The 25,515-nt window shown below is 44.8% G+C and overlaps 1 protein-coding gene across 1 annotated transcript in view; it reads right to left on the reverse strand.

Moving 5' to 3' along the window:
- Positions 1 to 14,359, reverse strand: part of SPTBN5 (spectrin beta, non-erythrocytic 5) — a 250,075-nt gene extending 235,716 nt beyond the window's left edge. The window contains 2 exon segments of the mRNA XM_044271814.1: positions 4,864 to 5,031; positions 14,240 to 14,359. Coding sequence (XP_044127749.1) covers positions 4,864 to 5,031; positions 14,240 to 14,359 — 288 coding nt within the window.
- Positions 14,360 to 25,515: the final 11,156 nt, after the last annotated feature.

Consider the following 25,515-nt stretch of genomic DNA (forward strand, 5'->3'; position numbering starts at 1 on the left):
CATTCTTGAGGGGAGTGTTAATTAAAGAGATTTGTAAGCACAAAACCAAGTCTAGGGAGGCGGATGTTAAGGTACATTTACAAGCGGCAGAAGCTGAGCGAGTGTTTGGCAGGGTGCCTTCCCTGGTTAATAGTGAGGCGCTGGCGGGGGCTCAGGAGCAGTTGAGGTGTCACTTAATTCAGGCAGCGGAGCGGAAGCGTAGTTTTTACCGCCAAAGGTCCTTCGAAGAGGGTGAGAAGGTGGGGCATTTGCTGTCGGTCGTCTCTCAGGCCTAGCGGGGATCCTCCTGTATACAGGAACTGAGGGATGGGAATGGGTGCGGTAGGCAGGATACCAAGGGAATTTTGGAGGTATTAAAGGGATTTTATGTGTCACTGTATGAATCTACTGTCCCTAGTTCTGGGGAAGCGCTGAACGCCTTTTTAGAGGGGGCACAGTTGCCGGTTCTGTCGGAGGAGGATAGAGAGAGACTGGAGGAGCCGATTTCACTGGAGGAACTGGAAGCAGCACTGGGTGGGATGGCGAATGGTAAGGCCCCGGGGGCAGATGGTTTGCCTGTGGAGGTATATAAGAAAATGCAGGGGATGCTTCTCCCGGAATTACTCAAGGTGCTGGAATACTCACTGGAGACTGGTTCGCTTCCACCCTCAATGCAGGAGGCTATAATTGTAGTACTTCCCAAACCTGGGAAAGATCCCAAATTTCCAGAATCGTATAGACCAATTTCGCTTCTTACGGCTGATGTGAAGCTCCTGGCTAAGGTGTTGGCGAACAGGTTGTCCAGGGTGATTCTGACTATTGTACATCCTGACCAGACAGGTTTTATGCCTGGGAAGTCGACGGCTATCAACATCAGGAGGCTGTATGCTGGTCTGAATGTCCCGGCTGACAACTGCGGGGATAGGGCCTTGCTTTCCTTAGATGCCGCTAAGGCATTCGACAGTGTGGAGTGGACGTACCTGTGGGGTGTTCTGAGAGTTATGGGGTTTGGGGACCGGTTTGTGAGGTGGGTGCAGGTTTTGTATTCCTGTCCCAGAGCCCGTATTAGAGCAAATGGAGGGTTGTCGGACAGTTTTAAATTGGCAAGAGGCACCAGACAGGGATGCCCATTGTCGCCCCTATTATTTGCTCTGGCCATTGAGCCACTAGCTGCTTTGATACGCCTGTCTCCTCATATTGTGGGGTTTAGATACGGTAATGTCCAGAATAAGGTGGCTCTTTACGCCGATGATACCTTGCTTTTTCTGGGCGATACTGGGTCATCCTTGGATGGTGCCATGTCACTGATAGATAGCTTTGGGAGCTTCTCCGGTCTTAGGATTAATTGGCAAAAATCTGCTTTGATGCCTGTGGATGGACAGCGTGTGCCTGAGGTGCGAGAGGATGATAGAATTCCTTGGGTGACTAAGTTTAAATATTTAGGATTGTACATAACGCCTAGACTGATGGATTTTGAGGATCTTAATCTAACCCCTCTGCTGGTAGCTTTCAGGCTGAAGGTGAGAATTTGGTGTAAGCTCTTTTTGTCGGTAGTGGGTAGAGTGAACCTTTTAAAAATGGTAATGATGCCGCAGTTACTCTATGTGCTTAATAATGCCCCTGTCTGGATTCCGCGAGATAGGTTTAGGAAAATACACTCCATTTTTAGAGATCTTATTTGGAAGTATGGCCAAGCAAGGATTAAATTGGAGACGCTGCAGTACCCTAAGACGGAGGGCGGTTTGGCTGTACCTAATGCTTGGTTGTATTTCCTGGCGGCTCAGTGTCAGCATTTTAAGGGCTGGATTGACTTTCAGGCCGTGGATGTGACGGGAAAGATATTACAGCATTGGGTGGGTAGTAGGGACCTTATGTGCATTTTGGAGGGGGCGGGCATGCATGGGGGGAAAGATAGGGTCCTAGTAATTGATCTTATGAAGAAAGTGTGGGCGACGGTGAAGCAAATTAGGGGTGTGGGAGGAGTGGGGGAGCTTTCCCCAATATGGGACAACTGTCTGTTGCCAGAATTCATGTCACTGTCGGGACTTAGGAACTGGGAGTCTAGGGAAGTCATGAGGATAGGTCAATTACTTGATGGCACGGTATTCAAATCTTTTCAGGGTCTGCAACAAGAGTTTGATGTCCCCAAGAATTGGTTCTATCAGTATCTGCAATTGCGGCATGCATATGAGGTCACGGTGAGAAAAGGGTGTCGTATAGCTACAATGGATGTGGTGCAGAAACTTATCCTTCCGAAGGGCGGGAAGAGAGGACTGATTTCTCAGGTATATACGGTGTTATTGGATAGCTTTCTGGAGGGATTCCCCCGGTCAAGGATGATGAAGTGGGAAGGGGACTTAGGTGCAGTTTCGAAGGATCAGTGGGATGATATATTGGAGGCGGTTCCCAGAGTGTCTCTCAGCGAGCAGGCAAAATTATCACAACTTTTTATCATTCACAGAGTGTATAAGACACCAGTGTTTTTACGGAAAATTGGGGTCAGGACTGATGATAGGTGTCCGAAATGTATGGTGGAAGGAGCGGATCTGGTGCATATGTTGTGGTCGTGCTCGGTTATAAGTGGATATTGGGAAAGGGTGATGAATAGGATTAACCGGAACATGGGGCTGAGATTGCAAAGAGATCCTAAGATGTGTGTGCTGGGATATGTAGCTGAGATTGGAGAGAGTGAGTTGGTTAAGGTGGCGGTGGGAAGACTGCTTTATGTGGCTAGGAAACTGGTGGCGCAGAGGTGGATCCAGGGGAGTCCGCCAACTATAGAAGAGTTTGAAAGGAAGGTGAATGACATGTTGATCTTGGAAAAGAGTGTGTTTGTAAAGCGTGGCTGCCCTCAGAAGTTTGAAAAACTGTGGAATGAATGGTTGTCTCATACTCATCTCATGTTATAAAATGGGTTTGAAGGTTTAATACTCCTTTTTCTTTGTTGGGGGGGGGGGACGAGAGGGGAGGGGGGGGGGAGATGTCCTGTTGGTCAAGGGAAAGTTGACCTGTTTAGGGATATGGTAGACTTTGGGGGATGTTTACTCTCTGCGATTTCATGTACTCAAGTGTGAGTATGCTGTGCTATGGTAATAATTATTATGCTTGTTGCTGTGAGCCATGATGGAATTTTATTCTGTTATTCATTTTGTCATATTGTGATTGTGAACCCTGAAAATGTCTTTTTTGGAAAAAAGAAAACAGAAATTTCAATTTCAATAAAAATGATTTGATTTAAAAAAAAAAGGGATGAGGGCAGTCACAGGCTATATGAAAGGGGAGAGGGCAGTCACAGGCTATATGAAAGGGGAGAGGGCAGTCACAGGTTATATCAAAGGGGAGAGGGAAGTCACGGGTTATATCAAAGGGGAGAGGGAAGTCACGGGTTATATCAAAGGGGAGAGGGCAGTCACAGAGCCCATGTCAGAGATTACAAATGGATTCCCCATAAGGTTCTGTTCTTTGGGAGAGGGCAGTCACAGGCTATATGAAAGGGGAGAGGGCAGCCACAGGCTATATCAAAGGGGTGAGGGCAGCCACAGGCTATATCAAAGGGGAGAGGGCAGTCACGGGCTATATCAAAGGGGAGAGGGAAGTTACGGGTTATATGAAAGGGGAGAGGGCAGTGACAGGTTATATCAAAGGGGAGAGGGCAGTCACAGGCTATATGAAAGGGGAGAGGGCAGTCACAGGTTATATCAAAGGGGAGAGGGCAGCCACAGGCTATATGAAAGGGGAGAGGGCAGTCACAGGTTATATATCAAATAGGATGGGACCAACTATGACTAGGACCACTCTCTTTACGTGCCCAGTCTATCTCAATGGCATACAAGCCCTAGTGGGCACTCCAGGAGTAAAATTCGGAGTCTTATTTACTGGTATATGCTATTTTCTTTTATTTTTCACAGACAAAAGTGACGAGTCTCAAAACAGACATTTATTGCTAAAACGAAATAACAGCGGGGATTCTCAGTATTATATAAAGTCAAGAACTGATATTGCTACTCATGCCTGTTATTTCGTAGCCTTTATAAAAGCTCATTAAGTGGGTTATTATAATACTATAGACACATGACCTAGTGGAAATTATTTATTTAATTGCATCCTTCTGATTAGTGTAGGACTAGGGTTCCTAGGGCCCACCAGTAAATTTCATTCAGGGGCCCTATGTAAAGCTACGTGCATTACTACCTGCCCACACTACCTAGTTTTATATGAATATAGGCAATGTAAAGTATGGCATCCTAGCCAGTCTATTGATATGTCAGTCTACTGTGCTGTGTGCCACTTGAGCAGGGGGTAGGGGACTAGGGGCCCACCGGGGGATTCACCGGTTCACCTGAGGGCCAGTCCGAGCCTGCTGTTGATGTCCACCTGTAATGATCTACAGATGGCTGTACAAGAAAATGGATGGCTCATTCTGGGGGTCTGGAGCCATTCACAGGTCTTACACTGAACCCATGTTAACGTTATTGTGGAATAACTATAAAAATACTTCTTTTTTTTTTTTACTTCTTCCATGATTACAGAAAAGACGAAGTAGGAATTTTGCTTACGAGCTCGTACATTACTTGTTTTTTTTTTTAACCCAAGCAATACTGCTACTTACAGTATGTAACGGAATAAATACGATGTCCCTATTGTGAAATATTGAGTATATGGGTAGCTATGTCTTGTGTAGAAGGTTACATGAATCTTAGGGGACTTGTACATGCACCTTCAGATAAGCTATCATATCGGTAGAGGAATCCATAACGGAATAACCCAAACACTGTACGCCGAACTTGAAAACACAAGTTCGCTCGTCCCTAATCATATACCTTGGAAGCTGTGCTCTTACATTTGTATTGAGACCACAATATTTTTCCAGGCTGCATTACTGACCTTGGACTTCAGGAAAGTTAGAGCTTTGCTGTTGTTTTCCAGGAAATGGACTCTCATTTTCCCTCTTGCCGGTTTAGGCAGCTGTTCTCCTGAAATGAACTCCAGAAGCCGCAACAGGTATAACCCATCACTTAGTTCTGTGTAGATGTCTGTTATTGGGATACTACCCTGTACGGACAAAGAACAAGAGATTAAACAACCTATTGACTATAAAAAAAACACCACCAGGGATGGTGCATTATATACAAATTACCTATATTCCCAAATATGACTCAAGTTATATATTCACTTGTGTTCAGTGATGAGAGAATAAGGCCTTTCATTTTTATTTTCAAAGAACTCAGCACAGAACATCTAAGCCAGGCATGCTCTACCTGCGGCCCTCCAGCTGTTGCAAAACTACAACTCCCAGCATGCCCGAACAGCCTACAGCTATCAGCCTACAGCAGGGCATTGTGGGAGGTGTAGTTTTACAGCAGCTGGAGGGTCGCAGGTTGAGCATGCCTGATCTAAGAGAACATTGTAATGCTGTATGGAGACAGATCTCTGTGAAGCATTAAAACAAAGTTTTCAGCGAAGCGACATCGGATCTAGGATTTCTTTTCACACAAATGAAAAACAGATGACAAAAGCAATACTATTTATTGCTTTTGTCATCAAAAGCAATAAATTAAAAATAAATTAAATAAATTAAAAATTCGCACATTATGGTGCACACCATATTTATGCCAAGTGTCAATAAAAGGGGAGGGGCTTAGAAGGAAGGAGGGGTGGAGCCTATTATGTCCTGCCGGATTTACTACAGTATAACTTATGGTAGAAGCTATGATAAATACGCCAGACCCTGGCTGGCATAGATTTAAAATTGCTGGTGCAAGGAGTGCCAAATATGTGCCCGATTTATTTAAGAGGCATCTGTCTCTTAATAAATTAGGCGCATATTACTGCACAGGGGATCAAGACTGGTGTATAGGAACACCAGTCTAGATAAATATCCCCAATGGAGTGCAATCACAGACAAAATTAATTTAATTTGCAAGCAAAATTATCATTTTTTCACTGAACAGACACTCACATGAGTGATCACATTTACTATGCTACCTGCCAATACCACACATCTTAAAGAGGTTGCTAATAACACTTATTCCCTCCCCTGTGGATTGGGGATTAGTGTTTGGTTCCGGCGGATCTGGCCGCTGGCACTGTAGGGAAGCACAAGAGCAGGGTCCACAAGTGCCGCTGAAATGCCCCATGAGAATGGAGCAGTTAATGTTCACGTGTCCGCCACTCCATTGACTTCTATGGGACTGCTTGCAACAGCCCCATAGAAGTGAATAGAGCGGAGGACATTGATGTTATTTTTTTTTTTTATTGTGGGTCGACTTTAGCTTTTTTTTAAATTTTAATCTACTGCACTGTATAACACTTCTCCACATCTGCTGAATAAGCAGGGCGCCCATTCTTAGGCCTCATGCACACGACAGTATTGTTTTTTCAGTGTTTTACGGATTCGTTGTTCCGTTTTTTTGCGGACCCGTTGACTTGAATTGAGCCAAGCACCGTGATTTGCGGACAAGAATAGGACATGTTCTATCTTTTCACGGCACGGAAATACTGAAATACTGAAGCGGAGTGCACACGGAGACACTTCAGTATTTTTTGCTGAACCATTGAAATGAATGGTTCAGTGTATGTTCCGCATACTGAACTCAAAAAACGTCCAGTATACTGAACGCAAAATACTGTCGTGTGCATGAGCCCTTACTGGATCATCTACTAAGCATTTTCTGAAATTAAGTAAGGCTGAGTTCACACTTCAGTTATTTGGTCAGCTATTTCCATCAGTTATTGTGAGCCAAAACCAGTAGTGAAGCTCCTCAGAGATCAGGTGTAACGATGTGATTTGCACCTATTCTGTGTTTCTGACCCGCACCTGGTTTTGGCTCACAATAACACAATAGTGAGCTATCCTTTGCCGTTTATTGTGGATCGCGGACCTTTCAAGTCAATGGGTCCACGCCACAATACAGGATTCGTACGGCCGACGCTCGTACATTGCAGACTGCAATTTGCGGTTCACAGCACAGGCACAGATGGCCTATGGTCATGTGAATGAGCCCTTAGAAAGAGATTGCCATGTACTATACAATCTCTAATTTTCATTTTTTACATTAATCCTGGGACATAAAGGGTATAAAGCCCACCTAAGGTGTAACTTGAAGCTCCTGGGTCTCAGTGCAAAACCCGTAACAGTGCTACTCCCTCCATCTGCCTTGTGTATTTATAATACTGGTGTCTTATGTAGCAGAGGGGCCTCTGGAGCCCCTCAGCCCCCATGACCCAATAGCATGTACCACCCTAAGCCTGTATTACACTGCCTGATTTTTCAGCAGATGATTGCTAACGAGCATTTGCATGAACGCTTGTTAGCGATCATCTTGCAGTGTAATACTGACACGGATTGCCCAATGAACGAGCAAACGCATGCTTAAAAATCAGAGCTTATCGACGGCAAATCGTGCTGTCTAATAACGACCTGCCGCTGGCAAACCACCAGACAGCATGGGGATAAGCAATGGCATAGCAATCACTCCTCCCCAGGCTGCAGAGGAAATCGGTGCATGTGTAACACCCCAGAGTTGTGTTACTACACGCCTCTACACCGCTTCTAAGAGCTTTATATTGTCATCTGATGTGATTTTGCTTATGTCTTCATAAATGTGCATCTAAAATCATGTTAAATATAATTGTTCCTGTAATTTTCCAGGTTCACCAGCAGGTGGCAGCAACACTTGGCAAGGTACTAGTCCCAGTTTAGTGAATCTAGGCTGGAATGGATTATTCCAGCTTAGCTCCCCCTCTGTGAGCGAAGTGGGCTGTTCCCACCTCCTGCAGCATGGGTGGAGAAGGAAGTTAGAATTAGTGTAGCCCACCCTCTGCTTGGGGTAGGGTGTGTGTGTAGGAGATCCCCTGCATAGGGAAGACAGCAAGGATCTTGTCTCGGCTGAGACTTGATCATATTCCCACCTTCAGACTCAGCTGGATGAAGAAAGCAGAAACTACAACCTCCAGAGTTCCAGGAAGAAAGCATCCCCTGAGAATCCATCTGGGAGTTAAGTCCAGAGACCTAGGAGAAGCCATTCCTCCTCAGCTAGTCTGTCCCTCATACAGCAGAAGTTACAGAAAAGTGCAGAAGATTAATTCCTGTCACTATTACAGAGCTACCAAGCAGACGACTTATCCTGCAAGCTCCAAATTTAAAGCAGAAGTATTCATTCCTGCCAATGATTGCTAGAACCTGCTGGGACCAAGAGACCAAAGCTGTATACTGCTTGGATACAAGTTATCTTCAGTAAAGAAACGTTTGAACTTTATCTAAAGGTCTGGACATCATTTCTGCTGCAAAATTCCTCTATTACTCCTACTATCACTACACTCAAATTTATTGCAAGTGAGCCAGGAGTCCGGCCGTACCCAGGTAGGAGACGTGACACAATTATCCCTATCCTACAGAGACATTATAGGCCATTACACCACTCTGGCATTCCTAATCTGGGACGTGCGTTATAACACCTTAGAAGGGCCCTGGAATAGTACCCTGCGCACGCTGCAATTGGCGTCACAACAAATACAGGATATATTATCCACCCGACCCGGCCACTGCACTAAAAGAGGCGTCAGCGTACACGTTCCTGGTCACTGCACATGTAATAGCAGCGGTCTCCTCCACTAGCTAGCTTCTCTCCCAACAATCGCTTGCTGATCTGACTGTGTTACAGGCTTTAAGCTATTTTTGTCCACAGTAAATTATAGATAACAATCAGGGAGGGATTGGTGTCCTGCTAACCTCAGGAATGCAATGCTCTTTGATTTGCTTTCTCATACTGTACACAGGGCTGAATTCACATTCCATAACCATTATCTGTCTCTCACATATATTGCCACACAAAAATAAATCTCCTTTTTAGCACTTTTATGATGGCTGCTGCCTTGTAATAGCAGTTCAGAGGTCAAAACCTGCAGCAATAACCTAGGGAGTTGTAAGAAAGATGAGGTGTCTAGTAATTGTTCCAAAGTTCTCATTAGCATTCATAGATAGGAAGGGGTTTGTAAGACCCTGGACATTAAAGGTTTCCAGGGGCTATGACCGCCCTGCAATGCAACAGTGGTGGTCGTGCTTGCACACTATAGGAATAGGTCACTATTGGAAGTCCCACTGAAATGAATGTGAAGCGCACCATGCAAGCGTGGCCACCTCTCCATTCACTTCTTTGGATCTTACGGAAATAGCCGAGCCAGCGCTCTGCTATTTTTGGCAGTCCTATAGAAATGAATGGAGGGCGGCCGCCCATGAGCGGTGTGTCCTCCGGCACTCTGAGGTCTCCGTTCTAATGATAGCTGCAAGTCCTAGAGGTTGGACCCGCACCTATCACACATCGAGGGCATATCCTAGTGATATGCCCCCAATGACCAAGATTATTAGAATACACTTTAACATGCGGTGTTAAAAAAATAAAAAAAGGCAAGAAATGAAAAAAAGCTCCCCAAAAAAAAAACAAAAAACACCAGTAGCGAATAAAAAAAATGCTTGTGCTGCCTGCATTTCATATTTCTCATAGACTTTCAGCTAACATCTGGAGCTGGCGTTTATTCAGCAAAAAAAACGCACAATAAAAAAAAAAAAAAATAAACGCTCCTGAAAGCCTAAGTGTGAACCCACACTTGAAGCAGTTTTTCAGCATTTAAATAATCTATTGTGTTTGGTTCGAAAGAGATTCCAGGGCTCCCGCAGATCCCCCGTCTGTCTCTGCAGATATTTCCGTTATTTCTCTCACGTCTCAGGTTTATAGAGACGGTTGAAAGCAGTGGGTAGAACCTGCAAGCATATATGGACGTGCTTCAGATGGAAAAGCCACAGGGTAAGGGCTCATTCACATGACCGTATGAAGCCCTTTTCTGTATTGCGGACCGCATTTGCGGATCTGAAATACACAGGCAACGTTCCGTGGCCATCCCGGAGTGCTTTCTGGGGTTCCCGTTCCATGCTTCCGCACCGCAAAAAGATAGAACTTGCTCTATCTTTTTGCGGCAATCCCCATGCACCTGCCCCACGGTCGGTGCCCGTGCATTGCGGACTGCAATTTGAGGTCCACAGCACGGGCTGCACACTTTCGCGTGAACAAGTCCTGAGTTAGTTTATGTTGTGGGTTTTCTCCGCAGGCTCCTTCTAAGGGCTCGTTCACACGACCATATGTCTTTTTCAGTGTTTTGCGGGCCGTTTTTCCCGGATCCGTTTTTCAGTTTTTTTTCCAGTAGTGTTTCCGGTTCCATTCCGTTTTTCCATATAATTAGTTAATTACATTAGAAAAATTGTGCTGAGCATGAAATTTTCAATAGATGGTTCAGCAAAAACGGAACTGATACGGAAGACATGTGTTCCGTTTTTTATGCGGAGCTATTGACTTGAATGGAGCCACGGAATGTCATTTGCAGGCAATAATAGGACATGTTCTTTCAACGGAAAGGAAAAATGGAAATACGGAAACGGAATACATTTAGTTTTTTCTTTTTTTTTTGCGGAACTATTGAAATGAATGGTTCCGGATACGGACCATATACGGAACGCAAAAAACGTGAATGAGCCCTAAGGCCTCCTGCACACGAACGGTGTGCGCCCGTGGTCGTACTGCGGCCTACAAAATGCGGGCCACAATGCACGAACACCGTCCATGGGTCAGCCGCAGCAGATCGCGGACCCATTCACTTTAATGAGCCTGCGATCCAGCCTTTCCGCAAAGGCCTCATGCACACGACCGTTGTTGCAAAATGGGGTTCCGTTGTTCCGTGATCCGTTTCCGTTTTTGTTTCCGTGTGTCTTCCTTTATTTTTGGAGGATCCCCAGACATGAAGGAAAGGAAAAAAAAAATCTAACTCAAGTTTGCCATGCAAATGATAGGAAAAAAACGGACGCGGACGCAGATGACAATCTTGTGTGCCTTCGCGTTTTTTCACGGTCCCATTGACTTGAATGGGTCCGCGAACTGTTTTCCGTGAAAAATATAGGACAGGTTATATTTTTTTGACAGACTGAAACCACGGATCACGGACACGGAGGACAAATGGTGCATTAGCCGAGTTTTCAACAGAGCCATTGAAAGTCAATGGGTCAGCAGAAAATCACGAAAAACGGAACAACAGACACGGAATAAAACAATGGTCGTGTGCATGAGGACAAAAAGATAGGACATGTTCGATCATTTTGCGGAACGGAAGTACGGGACGAAACCCCCATGGAAGCACTCCGTAGTGTTTCTGTAGGGTTCCGTTCGGTGCTTCCGTTCCGCATCTCCGGATTTGCGGACCTATTGAAGTCAATACAGCAACGGGAAGCACCTTATGGTGTCCTCAATGCTGAGAGATACAGGCAGATACTTATCCATCAAGCAGTACCATCAGGAAGGTGTCTTATCCATCAGGCAGTACCATCAGGAAGGTGTCTGAACAACCCCAATAAAAAGCCAAAATCATTGAAAACCATCTTCAAAGTAAGGCCTCATGCACACAGCCGTTGTGCGGCCGTTCCGTGCACTGGGGACCGCAATTCCGTTCCGTGACTCCGTTCCCCATCTCCGGAATTGCGGACCCATTCAAGTGCATGCAGGACTTTCGTCTCCGCTCAAAAATCATATTCTGAGTGGACACCGAACGGACCCCATTATAGTCTATGGGGTCTTCAGGCTCCGTTACGCTCAGTTAGGTCTCCGTTAGGTCTCCGGAGAACGGAAAGGAGAAACGGTGATGTGAAAGGAGCCTAACTCCAGCCAGGAAGCCACAGTGACCACATCCAGTCAGGGAATTAACCCTTACAGCACCAGACAGAGGGAGGCTACAACTTAAAGGGGAAGTGCACACGCCAGCAAACAAGCAACACGTTACCACAGGCAACAGCATGCGTGGCCACCAAGTCACGGCGCACACAGCAAAAGCCGAGACACTGCCACGACATGCCCTAACAGCAACACATTGCCACCGGCAACTGCAAGAGTGGCAAAAGTGTCACGGCACAAACAGCAAAGGCCGTGACAGTAAGGCTACATGCACAGATCCGCAAAAAAAAACTGATGACATCCGTATGGCATCTGTTTGTTTTTTGCGGATCCATTGTGACAATGCCTAAAACGGACAAGAATAGGACATGTTCGCAACGGACATACGGATGCGCATAGCACACGGTGTGCTGTCCCCATTTTTTGCGGACCCATTGAAATGAATGGGTCCGCATCCTATCCACAAAAAAAAAAAAAGGAACGGACACGGAAACAAACAACGTTCGTGTGCATGTAGCCTAATACTGCTGCTGAGTTTGCTCGTTCATCTGACAATTCTGATTTTTAAGCGCGCTTACAAATCAGCGCTCGTCGGCGGCAGATTGTGCTGTCTAATAGGGATCTGCCACTAGACAGTATGGGGGCCAGCGATGGCATATCGATTGCTCCTCCCCATGCTGCGGAGGAGATCACCGCATGTAATTGCAGTGGTCACCTCCGCTAGCGAGCAAGCAATTGCCAGGAGGGAACACTTCCCTCCCGACAATGGCTTGCTCACTCGTCCTGTGTAATACAGCCTTTACGTTGCAGCATTTTTCCACATCAGCACTTTTGTATAGTACTGAATATAGGAAAGGCCCCAACACATGCTACCTATAGGTATACAGTGCCCATAAGCTTCCATGATAAAGTCCCTGTATACTGCATGGTATAGGTTATTTTGAGGGAAGATTTTGCATAGAAAAACATAGTCAACTACGCTTTTCTATACAGAAAAAAAAAAAAGTATGCCACCAAATGGATGGACCAATGGATAAATACTGCAGTATGCACCAGTTTTCCAGGGACGTATGCCAAACATGAACTGCAAACACAGTGAACATGAACATAGCCTTGGTTAAAGAGATTGTTGTTTTTTTTAAGTAGGAAAGTAGGAGCTTCTTTTCCCCCCGCTAGGTGACTTGTATTCCAAAGCGCTATTGCCTGTCATGGCAATTTAGACAAACTCCCAGCTTGTTTCTAAAGTGCTGGAGAACTGGTCCGCAATTCTGTTCCGCATTTTGTGGAACGGAATTGCGGACCCATTTATTTCTATGGATCTGCACTTCCGGGTCCACATTTCCGTTCCCGAAAAAAAATAGAACATGTCCTATTCTTGTCCGCAATTGCAGACAAGATTAGGTATATTTATTATAGTGCTGGCGATGTGCGGTCCGCAAAATGCGGATCGCACATTGCCGGTGTCCGTGTTTTGTGGATCCCCAAAACACATACGGATGTGTGAATGGACCCTAAAGGCTGTATTACACAGTCTTATGTGGCAGACAATTGTCTTTCCCAGCAATCGCCTGCTCGCTAGAGGAGGCCGCTGCTATTACATGTAGCAATCACTTCCAAAGCATGGGGAGGAGTGATCACTATGCTATCGCTTGTCCCCATGCTGTATAGTGGTTTGCCCGTGGCAAAGGATTTAGATTGCCTGATGATCGAGCGTTTGCTTGTTCATCGGGCGATCAGCGGCAGTATTACACTGCCAGATGATTGCTAACAAGCGATCTGCTAAAGAAACGGGCAGTGTAATACAGAGGCTTACGTCTGCAGCTTGTCCAAATGACCAGCGTGCACCACCTAAGGCTACTTTCACACTAGCGTTCGGGTTTCCGTTCGTGAGCTCCGTTTGAAGGAGCTCACGAGCGGACCCGAACGCAGCCGTCCAGCCCTGATGCAGTCTGAATGGAGGCGGATCCGCTCAGACTGCATCAGTCTGGCGGCGTTCAGCCTCCGCTCCGCTCGCCTCCGCACGGACAGGCGGACAGCTGAACGCTGCTTGCAGCGTTCGGGTGTCCGCCTGGCCGTTCGGAGGCGTGCGGATCCGTGCGGATCCGTCCAGACTTTCAATGTAAGTCAATGGGGACGGATCCGTTTGAAGATGCCACAATGTGGCTCAATCTTCAAGCGGATCCGTCCCCCATTGACTTTACATTGAAAGTCTGAACGGATCCGCGCAGGCTACTTTCGCACTTGCGCACTTGCGAATTTTTTTAAAGTTATTAATGCAGACGGATCCGTACTGAACGGAGCCTCCGTCTGCATTAATATGAGCGGATCCGTTCAGAACGGATCCGCCCGAACGCTAGTGTGAAAGTAGCCTAAGGGTGTGGAGCACCAGTCACTCGGCTATTAGGCAAAACTGAAAATGGAGTGTAACCGATACATTTCTTGTATAATATTGAGAAAGGTATCGCTCACAGACCAGATAACCATTTAAGACATTTGTTTAGGTCTCATATCAGACACGGTACAGCAGGATCTAGCTAGATGATATTTACATTCTCTCTGTAGATGTTGTTCATCCAGTTAGTGAAGGTCTTCTTCTGCATAGCCATGCGCTGCTCCTGCAGCTTCTTAATATGGCCCTTTTCATACTCGTGCATTCCCTCTTCATCCATTTTGTTGCTAAGGGGAAAAAAAAAGAAAGATAATATTAGTGTGTGTCCTGCCGCAGAAAGACGGAAGAACAGCAGAAGGACAAAACATAGGAAAGGAGCGGATAGATGGATCTCGGTACCTATGGGCTAAGTTTGGCAACTGAGACTGGAAAGCAGCGGATAGATGGATGTTGGTACCTAGTTAGTAGGCACGCTTGTAGGTAGCACAGTCATTTTTATTACATTATTCTGTAAACATAAGCAAGACTCTGACTCATTCCAAACAAATCTGCAACTATATTTTTCCAGTGCATCTAAAATTAAATAAATCCTTTGATGCTGATTATTGTACATTTAACAGTTTAAAGGGATTGTCCACATAAGCTCCCCTTCACTCCTTTACCATGTCTGAGCGGAGATGCTCCCCCTTGCCTTTGTGCTGCATAGTGCAGTACAGGGGCTTTTTCTTTACTACCGGTGACGTACCGTGCTGGACACGGGTGCGCTAGGCGGAGACTTCCCCCTACCAGTGTGCACGGTGACTTCACTAGCACACATGGACGGTCTTTAGTGCTGCCATAGGCTGTTTGACAAACTAGGGTAGCACTAAAGACCGCCCAATAGTGCCAGTGACGTCAACGGGGTCACTGCTAGGCAGAAGCCTCTGCCTAGCATACTCGGATAAAGCCGGCTACGTCACCAGCAGTAAACAAACAGTCCTTGCAGGGCAAGGGGAAGCTCCACTCAGACATGGTAAATGAGTCAAGGGGAGCTTATGTCCGGGTACCGCTTTGAACCCGAAAAACCCCTTTAACAGAAAACTGGGGACCGATTGAAGGGAATATGACTGCAGGATCAGACTACACAGAGTATGATTGTTGTCTGTTACCATGGAGACACCCAAGTCTGCCTAGGAGCTTTAGCCCTATAACAACAGACCTTTAATTAAAACTATTTGCAAAGTGTCTGCATTTTTCAGCAACCAATATATTTATCCATAGTACTGTATAATCTATCATTGTCACAGAGGCTTAGAATTCCCTGAATAAAAGCTATATACCAATATTGGCTATTGCTATGCCCCGGGTGCTGCATTCAGTTTTCATCCAACATTCTGCATTATGTAAAAGAAATACACATTCTAGATTTCTATCCACTGTTAATAATTGGACAGAATGCCTTATTATCAGAACAGACCTTTTTTACTGCCTTATAAAAATTCCAGTGTATGACCGTTCCTGGCTTCCATGTATTTTTCCCTCAGCACTTGGAATGTTTTTCTATGAAGTCCCTCATGGGACGTCAGCTGTTAATGTGCATGGGATATGAAGTAGGGAAAGCTAGTCGAAGAATGTGATATTGTGTTACAAGCAAAAGGATTTCCTATTTCCAAGGATTAGATTTAAAAAAAAAACTTAAAACTCCAACCCACATGAGACCTAGCTAAAGCATAAAAGGGGTCTGCATAGCCTCCTGCCAAACGCCCACATCTGCTATACGCGCCACGGTATTTATTTCACGAAGAAGGATCAACAATGAATATAGGTTATAGGACTTTCTGGCCTGTGCATATATATTTTACACAAAGTTTTTGGCCCGGTCATTTCCGCTGTGGACAGGCTAAAATTCCTCTCCCTGGCGCATGCGCAGACGAGGTGGACTCAGGAGTCTGCGCATGCACTAGGAAGATAATTCTAGCTCTGTCAATAGCGGAAGCATTGTGCCATCCTTAGCCCAGGCCGGAAACCTGATAAAGGATGTGACGTTGTCGAAAGAAAGATTTTAAAAGAGGGGCGTCACATGACCAGGTTCTCGAAAGGACGATTCATGCAATTTAGGAAAAGTATGTATGAGGGAGAGTTCACATCAACGTTTTTATTTTCCACTCTTCTGAACCATCGCATGCAGTACTTTTTTCAGTCCGGATCCGTTTTGTTTGTTTTTTCTATTCTTCTGAAGGATCAGTAAAATGGAAGATGAAGACTCATGCACACAACCGTTGGAATTTTGCGATCTGCAATATGCAGACCCGCAAAACACGGACACCGGCCGCGTTCATTCCGTATTTTGCCTACGGGCAAAAAAGATGGAACGGACACGGACAAAAATAAGTTTGTGTGTATGAGCCCTAACACAAATTTTCTTTTACAGGCATGTTATGTGTAATTAGGGTGAGTGTGCGGGAACCACTGGGTCCCAGAAAACCACTATCATATAATTATGCAGGATTTGTATACTTTTAGGGCATGACCACAAGTGACAGATATGCTGCATCGGGCATTTATATCCAAATTATCTTGTCTAAAAGTTACAAACACACCAGGAAATCATAGTGCTTGTTTCAACAGGAATAAACCGTACAACAAAAAATGCCTACATGACCTTCAAAGCTACAGTGACTTGCATGACCAATGCAGGAGTCAGTAAAAAGAGATCAAAGCAAACTCAATAAATGACTGTGTCAACTGCAGAACACAGGCCATCAGTTTTGCCAGAATTTTCCTTTTAACATTAAAGGGGCTTATATTGTTTTATGTTAATGTGAATACAGAGCTGTAGCCTAGCACATTTCTTTAAAAAGTTGTTTCTCAAAAAGTTCCGATGCTACTTCGGAAGCGGTGAAAGGATTGCTTACAGTCCATGAAACTAAATGTGAACATGATCTATAATTGCAAAGAGGTAACACAAAACGGGTACATTTTTACTCAATATTTACTCAGTATTGCGGCCCGCAAACAGTTGACTCCCTTGAATGGGTCTGCAAACCGGAAGGTGCGGTGCAGAATGGAGGCACGGAAGCACTACAGAGCACAATATGTTCAGTTTTTTTTGCGGTGCGGACAGATCAGGGACTCATTCAAGTTGAATGGGTCTGGATCCATCTGCAGCAGCCGCAAGGATGGCGCCCTTGCATTGGGGACCGCAAATTGCAGTCTGCAATGCACGTAATGGCCGGGCAACAGCCGCGTGCATGAGGCCTTAGTCAGCGGTGCATGTATCAGCGGACAAGTATATTATAGGGCTTCTGCACTTTGTTTAAAGTGATGATGTATCTTCTGGATAGATCATCAGCGTCTGATCGGCGGGGATCCGACACCCGGGACCCCCGCCGATCAGCTGTTTGAGAAGGCAGCGGCGCTGGCAGCAGCACCGCGCCTTCTCACCGTTTACCGCAGGCCCAGTGACGTCACGACTAGTATCCCGGGTGTCGGACCCCCGCCGATCAGATGCTGATGATCTATCCAGAGGATAGATCATCACTTTAAACAAAGTGCAGAACCCCTTTAAGGTAAGCGTTTCCTGTTTCAATAGTTATTGGATAGCAAAAGATGAGATTCTGCCGAGACCAAGATGTAGACAAGTGAATGTGGCTGCACAGAATATGGGGGAGGGGATATTTTCTGAAAATACCATCCCAGCATATTTCTTGGTTAGGCTAGGTTCAAATCAGCAGTAATGTTTTCTGGTTTTCTGCTCCATTATAGTAACAGAAAAGCGAAAATAATGGAATTGCATTACTGTATATGATAGGCACCAACAGTTTCTGTTCTGGCTGATAGATGGCATTTGTGCCAGGTCAGGCAGCCAGATCAGCCTCCCGCAGATGTGAACCTAGCCTTACCTGCACCCCGCCACTCCGGTACTCTGTGCTGCCTCTGCTGCGTCCGTGTTCTGGTCCCCAAGTGTTTACATCCGGCATTGACATGGCTACAAACGTTACATGACCGCTGAAGCCAGTCATGGGCTGCAGAGGAGCAAGTGACTATGCAGCATCGGAACTAAACACTCTGGTGTACAAAACATGGAAACATTTGAGTCAGTGCAGAGGATCAAAGGGGAGCAGGCAAGTACGAATTTTCTGTTTTAGATTACATTAAGGCCCCTTTCACACGGGCATTGCGGATTGGGGCCGGATGTGTTCAGGGAAAATGGTGTTATTTTGACACTAAAACAAGTCAGTTTTCACTGCGATTGCGTTCCATGTTTTGCACGCGCGTGAGAAAAATCGGCATGTTTGATACCCAGACCCGAACCTGTACTTCTTCACAGAAGTTCGGGTTTGGGTTAGGTATGGTGTAGATTTTATTATTTTCCCTTATAACATGGTTATAAGGTAAAATAATAGCATTCTGAATACAGAATGCATAGTACAATAGGGCTGGAGGGGTTAAAAAAAATAAAAATAATTTAACTCCCCTTAATCGCGCAGCCGGCATCTCTTCTGTTTTCTTCTTTGAGGAATAGGACCTTTGATGATGTCACTGCGCTCATCACATGGTCCATCACATAATCTTTTACTATGGTGATGGCTCATGTGACGGACCATGTGATGAGCGCAGTGACGTCATCAAAGGTCCTTTTCCTCTGCACAGCAAAGAAGAAGACAGAAGAGAAGCCGGTCTGCGCTATCAAGTGAATTAAGGTGAGTTATATTATTTTTTTAACTCCTTCAGCCCTATTGTACTATGCATTCTGTATTAAGAATGCTATTATTTTCCCTTATAACCATGTTATAAGGGAAAATAATAATGATTGGGTCTCCATCCCGATAGTCTCCTAGCAACCGTGCGTGAAAATCGCACTGCATCCGCACTTGCTTTTCACGCAGCCCCATTCACTTCTATGGGGCCTGCGTTGCGTGAAAAACGCTGAATATAGAACATGCTGCGATTTTCACGCAACGCACAAGTGATGCGTGAAAATCACCGCTCATGTGCACAGCCCCATAGAAATGAATGGGTCAGGATTCAGTGTGGGTGCAGTGCGTTTACGTCACGCATTTTGCACCCGCGCGAAAAACTCGCTCGTGTGAAAGAGGCCTAAAAGTAATTATTACTGGAAAAACCCTTTCAAGACCGAAGCCTTCAATAAATTTCCAAACTGCAAGAGATAGCAGCATCAAAGCAGTAATGTAAGCCGTTTACATGCTGGACTGCAGGATCTGTGAACCAAGCCAAATCAATCAGTTCCTTTTTCTAGAGTTCCTCTTTTAAAACCACAACAATTCTGCGCAGCATGGTGCCTGTTACTTCAGTACTATTATTACAAGGTACAAACAAGCATATAATGTATAATAACATTGAGAACTAGCACTGAAACCTCTGCGTAGGAGGCAACTTTCACACATTTTCCAGTACATTTGGGAACTTTTGAACATTCATGAGATCCGATATATCAGGAACATATTTCTAATATTTTTTATGGTAATCAAGATGAAAAGAAGGTGGTCTCAGGCCCACCTGTCCTATTACAATAATCATTAAATAGTTATATATTCAGACATCTTACACATCCATGCATTCTTAAACACTCCCATTGCAAAAACATCTCCGATACTGTTTTGGCTTTTCGTGCATACTCTCCTGCCCAATCTGACATCGGGTGTAGTATGATACTATTGCATGCTGGGTGGTACACAGAGCCACTATCATGCCCTGGTTCCATTATTTAGAATAGGACCCGTGCATGATATTTACTAGTCATCACACTAATGTCAAGGTAGCTGTACTGCCCCGTAGGTGGTCACATCCCTCCACAACCAATGAAAGATCAAGATCCCCCAAGTTGGGATGATGATACAAAGAAAACTTGGGTCAAAGATGACATTTGTCTCATTATTCTCATTCATCTACAGCAAGGTATGCCCCAGAACTACATTAAGTTGATCACTAGACGTTTTATCCCTTATATATAGTCTATAATTCAATACCTAAAGGTTGATATTTCCATTTTGGAGATGGTCTACCACTCACAGATATATGTGACTGACATTGGAAATCTTGATGTCTATAGATTGTGTAGGGATTTGCTCTGGTAGGCAGGGTAAGCGGACGCAATACAGAGGCAAGACCACGGTTGAAAAAACTAAATTCCAGAGTTTATTCACACAGAAAAGGTAGAAGAAAAAAAACAATGCTTTACAGAGTCCTGGTATTAGTTCACACAGCAAGAGCTCCCAAAAATAACATAAATCACCTGGCAGGCTTTAGGGCGCCTGACTCCCAGCAGGCGGCTCTCATGCAGCCCCCAAAAACACAGAGCTTTCCCAGCTCCACTCTCACTTAGAGGAACATACCACCCCCAGCTGAGCGGCTGACTGGGTTTTTAAACCCCAGCCCAAAACCTGGCCTGGATGTGGGGAACAGCCACCCACCCTGCTCTTTGGCTGCTCCCAATAAGAACCGGCCCGGATTGGCTTTACAGCCACATTCAGTAAAACAGCCGCTGACACAAAATGACCGGTTCTTATCTCACCGAGGCCAGGAACCTCGGTGACACATACCTTCCGTCAATGACGGACCCTTGCGCTCTCCTACAATAGCTTAACCAAATAACAAAGTAAACATTCTCTAGGAGTCAAAAATTATCCACACTCTGGCTGTAGAATTTATTTTCATAAACTTTCAGAAAAGACAAGTCCTTTTTTGACATAATTTTCCTGATTTTCAATACACTTTGTCCATCTATCAACAAGCTTTCATATTCCCTCATCACAAAATGTTTAAGGCTGAGCTGTGAGCCACGAATGCACCGCTGTCTTCACCTCTTCATCAGACATGAATTTTCATCCTTGTAGACTCAGAGCTTCTTCCAGAGAAGAAGACCAAACAGGTGATGGGTCAACAGAATCAGTTCACATGCATGTTCAATGTTGTCATCAGTTGTGGACGTGGACGTGGACAGGCGCCCGGCTCCTTCTTCACGGCTGACACTTGTGCTTCCTTGAACTTTCCATTCATACACACTTCTTCCCAACAAAGCACTTTCTCCATAATGTGCACAAAGTCTTCGATAAAAATCAGCACCAGACACACCCTCAGACCACAAAAAAGTAATCACAGCATGCTGCTCTTCTTCTGTGCAAGTCACAAGTGGGACAGCCATGGTTTCTAGCTCCGCAGCCAAATAATTTGGGGAGATTATGTTGAAAAACTATGTATTGACTTCTGAAATTTGATTACAATAAATTCTATTTACCCTCGGAGTATGGAATCCCAGAGACCAGACCCTGAGTAATGAATTATGTCATAGGCTATATGAGGAGATCAACATCAAGCGCTCCTTTGTTTCATCTTCTGAATGCTCCTGTGAAGAACTTTTTAATGAGGTTGCCATGTGTGAAAACTCATTTTCAAACATCTTACTCAGCATTTCAATCCTCGGTTTGAGGTCTCCAATAGGGATGAGCAAATCGACTTCGGATGAAACATCCGAAGTCGATTCTCATAAAACTTTGTTCTAATACTGTACGGAGCAGGAGCTCAGTACAGTATTAGAATATATTGGCTCCGATGAGCCGAAGTTATTGCTTTTGCAAAGTCTTGTGAGACTTCGCGTAATAACTTCATAAATTAATTTGTACTGTAAAAACCGCCCGAATTTGGGTTCAGTTCCGACTCCAATCAGGCAATGAGAATAACTCCCTGGATCAACGACCCCTCTCTAGTAGCTACAGCCTGTAATATTATTACACTCCAGAAATACATCCAGGCCCCTCTTGAACTCTTTTAGTGAACTCGCCATCACCACCTCCTCAGGCAGAGAGCTCCATAGTCTCACTGCTCTTACCGTAAAGAATCCTCTTCTATGTTTGTGTACAAACCTTCTTTCCTCCAGACACAGAGGATGTCCCCTCGTCACAGTCACAGTCCTGGGGATAAATAGATGATGGGAGTGATCTCTGTACTGACCCCTGATATATTTATACATAGTAATTAGATCTCCCCTCAGTCGTCTTTTATCTAAAGTGAATAACCCTAATGTTGATAATCTTTCAGGGTACTGTAGTTCCCTCATTCCAGTTATTACTTTAGTTTCCCTCCTCTGAACCCTCTCCAGCTCTGCTATGTCTGCCTTGTTCACAGGAGCCCAGCACTGTACACAGTACTCCATGTGTGGTCCGACGAGCGATTTGTAAAGTGTTACACTAGCGTTTTAGTTTTCCGATATTGAGATCAGTCATAGGGGCTCAGTAAAGGAAAAAACGCTTCAGTTTTGCCCCCATTTATTGTCAATGGGGACAAAACGTAACTGAACAGAACGAAGTGCTCCAAAATGCATTCCGTTCCGTTTAGTTGCATTCCCATACCGGAGAGCAAATCGCAACATGTTGCAGTTTGCTTTCCGTCCTGGGATGCGGAGCAAGACGGATCCAGCATGACCCCCAATGCAAGTCAATGGAGATGGATCCGTTTTCTCTGCCACAAAATAAAACGGATCCGTCCCTTATTGACTTTTAGTGGAGTTCATGACGGATCCATTTTGGCAATGTTAAAGATAATACCACCGGATCTATTCATAACGGATGCAGATGGTTGTATTATCAGTAACCCTGCCAGATCCAGAAAAAGCTCTAGTGTGAAAGTAGCGTAAGAAGACAGCATATTCAAGCCCCTGAGGAGGAGGAGGGAGCGTAAAAAAGTTACAGTATTAAAAATTCTAATCACCCCTCCTTTCCTCATAATAAAAAAAAAAAAATGGCCAGTATCCGTGTTTTGCGGATCCACAATTTGTGGACCACAAAACGGCTATGGCCAAGAGCCTTTAGGATAAGACAAATATATCAAATAACATGTAACATTTGATAAATGTGACATAAAGCATGCCAACACATACTCAAGCAAAACTGACTTCAGATATTCCCCCCTAGTATCTTCTAAGCAACAACGGTGTTCTGCAAACGTGCAAAAGTCAGGTATGGCAGCGGCTGATACTAAAAATGCATCACAGCTAGTCAGAAATATGAATATATTCAGATTTTATACAGGTAGATTAATCAGTTCTTTATATACACACAGTTCTATCTATCCATGTAAAAAAAAGATCACGGAATGGTCGATCCCACATACATACAAAGGTGGTTCAAATCTAAATGTTGTATATATTCATTATGACTAAAAATATAAAAAAGGTTAAAAAGCCAACTTACAGCTGTGATCAGGCAACCTGTCGTACAAGGTGTGCAGACTCTCCCAGACACCAGAGCAGGGTGAGTATGAATAGGTGTTATTCACTATTAAAACTGTGACTGTGGAATGACCTTTGAATGGAGTTATGGAGGAAAGGCATTTACAACCTAAATACAAAGGTTTCATTTTCCAGATGAAGAATTATTCATCAACGTATTGGTATAAAGTTCACAGTAACAGGTTTATATTTCATTAGATTTATGGAAAAATATGGAAGCAAAGTCTGAGATAAGACAACCCCTTTAAGTAGCCATACAGACATTTAACATACATTCATCGACAACAAAAAAAATATATTTTTTTTTAAATCACTCAGCCAGATAGAAATGTCAGACTACTGCAAACTCCTACAGGTGTACAGGTATGGTCTGATTAGACACTGGGTCATACCACAAAATAGTGTAAAGGTGCTTCCCCTGCCCTAAAAGACTCTCAGCGGCAACTTTTGGGTAGTGTACCTATGGGTGATAGAGCATTTACATTTTGCACAGTTGACAGACTTTGAGAGGGGGCACATCATTGGACTAATAGGAGCAGGATGGCTACTTTGACGAACTGCCCACCATCTAGGCCAGTAATGGCACACCTTTTTGAGACAGAGTGCCCCAAAACTGCAATCCAAAATCCACTTATTTAATCGCAAAGTGTCTACACAGCGAGTGAATCTGAATACTGAAAAATACCGGCCAAATTAAGCTGTTGGGACGTGGCTTAACAGGCCAACAAAAAAACAGTAAAACAAATGTCCTCGTTGGCGCCCCCTAATATTAAAAATGCCCCATTAGTTGCCCCAGTATTATTTTTCCTCCATTAGAGGTCACAGTATTATTAATACCCCCTTCCCCAATCTTGTTGTGCAAAAAATAAAAACAAATAAAAAATAAAGTAAAAACTCCCCTCATCCATTTGCCTGTGCCGCTGGTGAATGCTTGCTGCTCACTGTATGCTCAGGACCTGAGCCCCAGATGATGACATTTTGCAGGTCCTGCTGCTTCCAGTCAATGCTGTGAAACGTCATCACACTGGAGCGCAGGTCCTGCACATCTAGTGAGCAGCGAGTGTTTCCTGTGATCAAATGGATGAGGTGAGTTTTACCTATTTTTATTTTTTTAACAAAGCAGAAGAGAGGGGCAAAGGCTGAACTAATGAGCGCTCCTCAATCGAAGCGCTCATTAGTAATAGTGCACAGGTGGCACCCCTCTGTGTGGCCCTACACAGAGCCGCGTGCCCAGAGAGAGTGCCCCCTCTGACACACATGCCATAGGTTTGCCACCACAGATCAAGGTCTTTCTGACCCAGCAGTTAGGCTAGTTTCACACTAGCGGCACAGACCTCCGGCACGGTGTTCCGTCGGGTCCGTCCTGCCACTAGTGACCGTGTGCCCCCAGACTGCCGCTCCGTCCCTATTGACTACAATGGGGGCGGTGCGGAGATTCCGGCATAGGCACTGGCAGCACACAGGCGAGAGGCTGCCGAAATAAATGTCGGACATGTATAGTCAATGGGGACGGAGTGGTAGTCCGGGGGCACACGGTCACTAGCAGCAGGCTGGGTCAGCCTGCTGGAGGTCCGTGCCGCCAGTGTGAAAGTAGCCTTAGTTGGTATTAGGAGCAGTGGTTACGCGAGAGAACACACACACAGAGCAGGCTCAAGAAGGCCAACAACCATGAGCACGGCCGTTTATTTTTTTATTGAAGGTTTTTTTAAACATTTTGTAACATTGAAAACATGCTAAATCCAGTATTGCAGGGAATAAAGGGGGTTGATGCAAAATGAAAAACATGAGAGAAGCCTGACACACCAGGCGATGAGAGGATTTTGCACAGAAGCATTAACAATATATTGTATATATATTTTCTTTCATATTAATGTAGCCTAATGCTCACCCCCACAGAGCAAGGGTTTCTCAGGAAACACTTCCTTGGCTGCTCGGTCACAAGATTATTCTCCAATCTTTTATGGGACCAGCTGGGACTCCATCTTCAGTAACCTACGAGTGTGCAGGACCTATAGGCCCAGCTGTAGCATCTGTGGGCAAATGTGTCACAGGATATCATACGGAAACCTGTATGCCTCCATGCCCCACCATATCTCATGTTGTGTCCAGGCTAGAGCTGGCCTAACAGGGTCCTAGAGCCTCCTATTAATTCTACATTCTTCCTCAATAATCTCATCCTCTATAATATTGTAATCAATATATCCTCATCA

The sequence above is a fragment of the Bufo gargarizans genome, chromosome 11 (assembly GCF_014858855.1).
Source record: "Bufo gargarizans isolate SCDJY-AF-19 chromosome 11, ASM1485885v1, whole genome shotgun sequence".
Taxonomy (NCBI): Eukaryota; Metazoa; Chordata; class Amphibia; order Anura; family Bufonidae; genus Bufo; species Bufo gargarizans.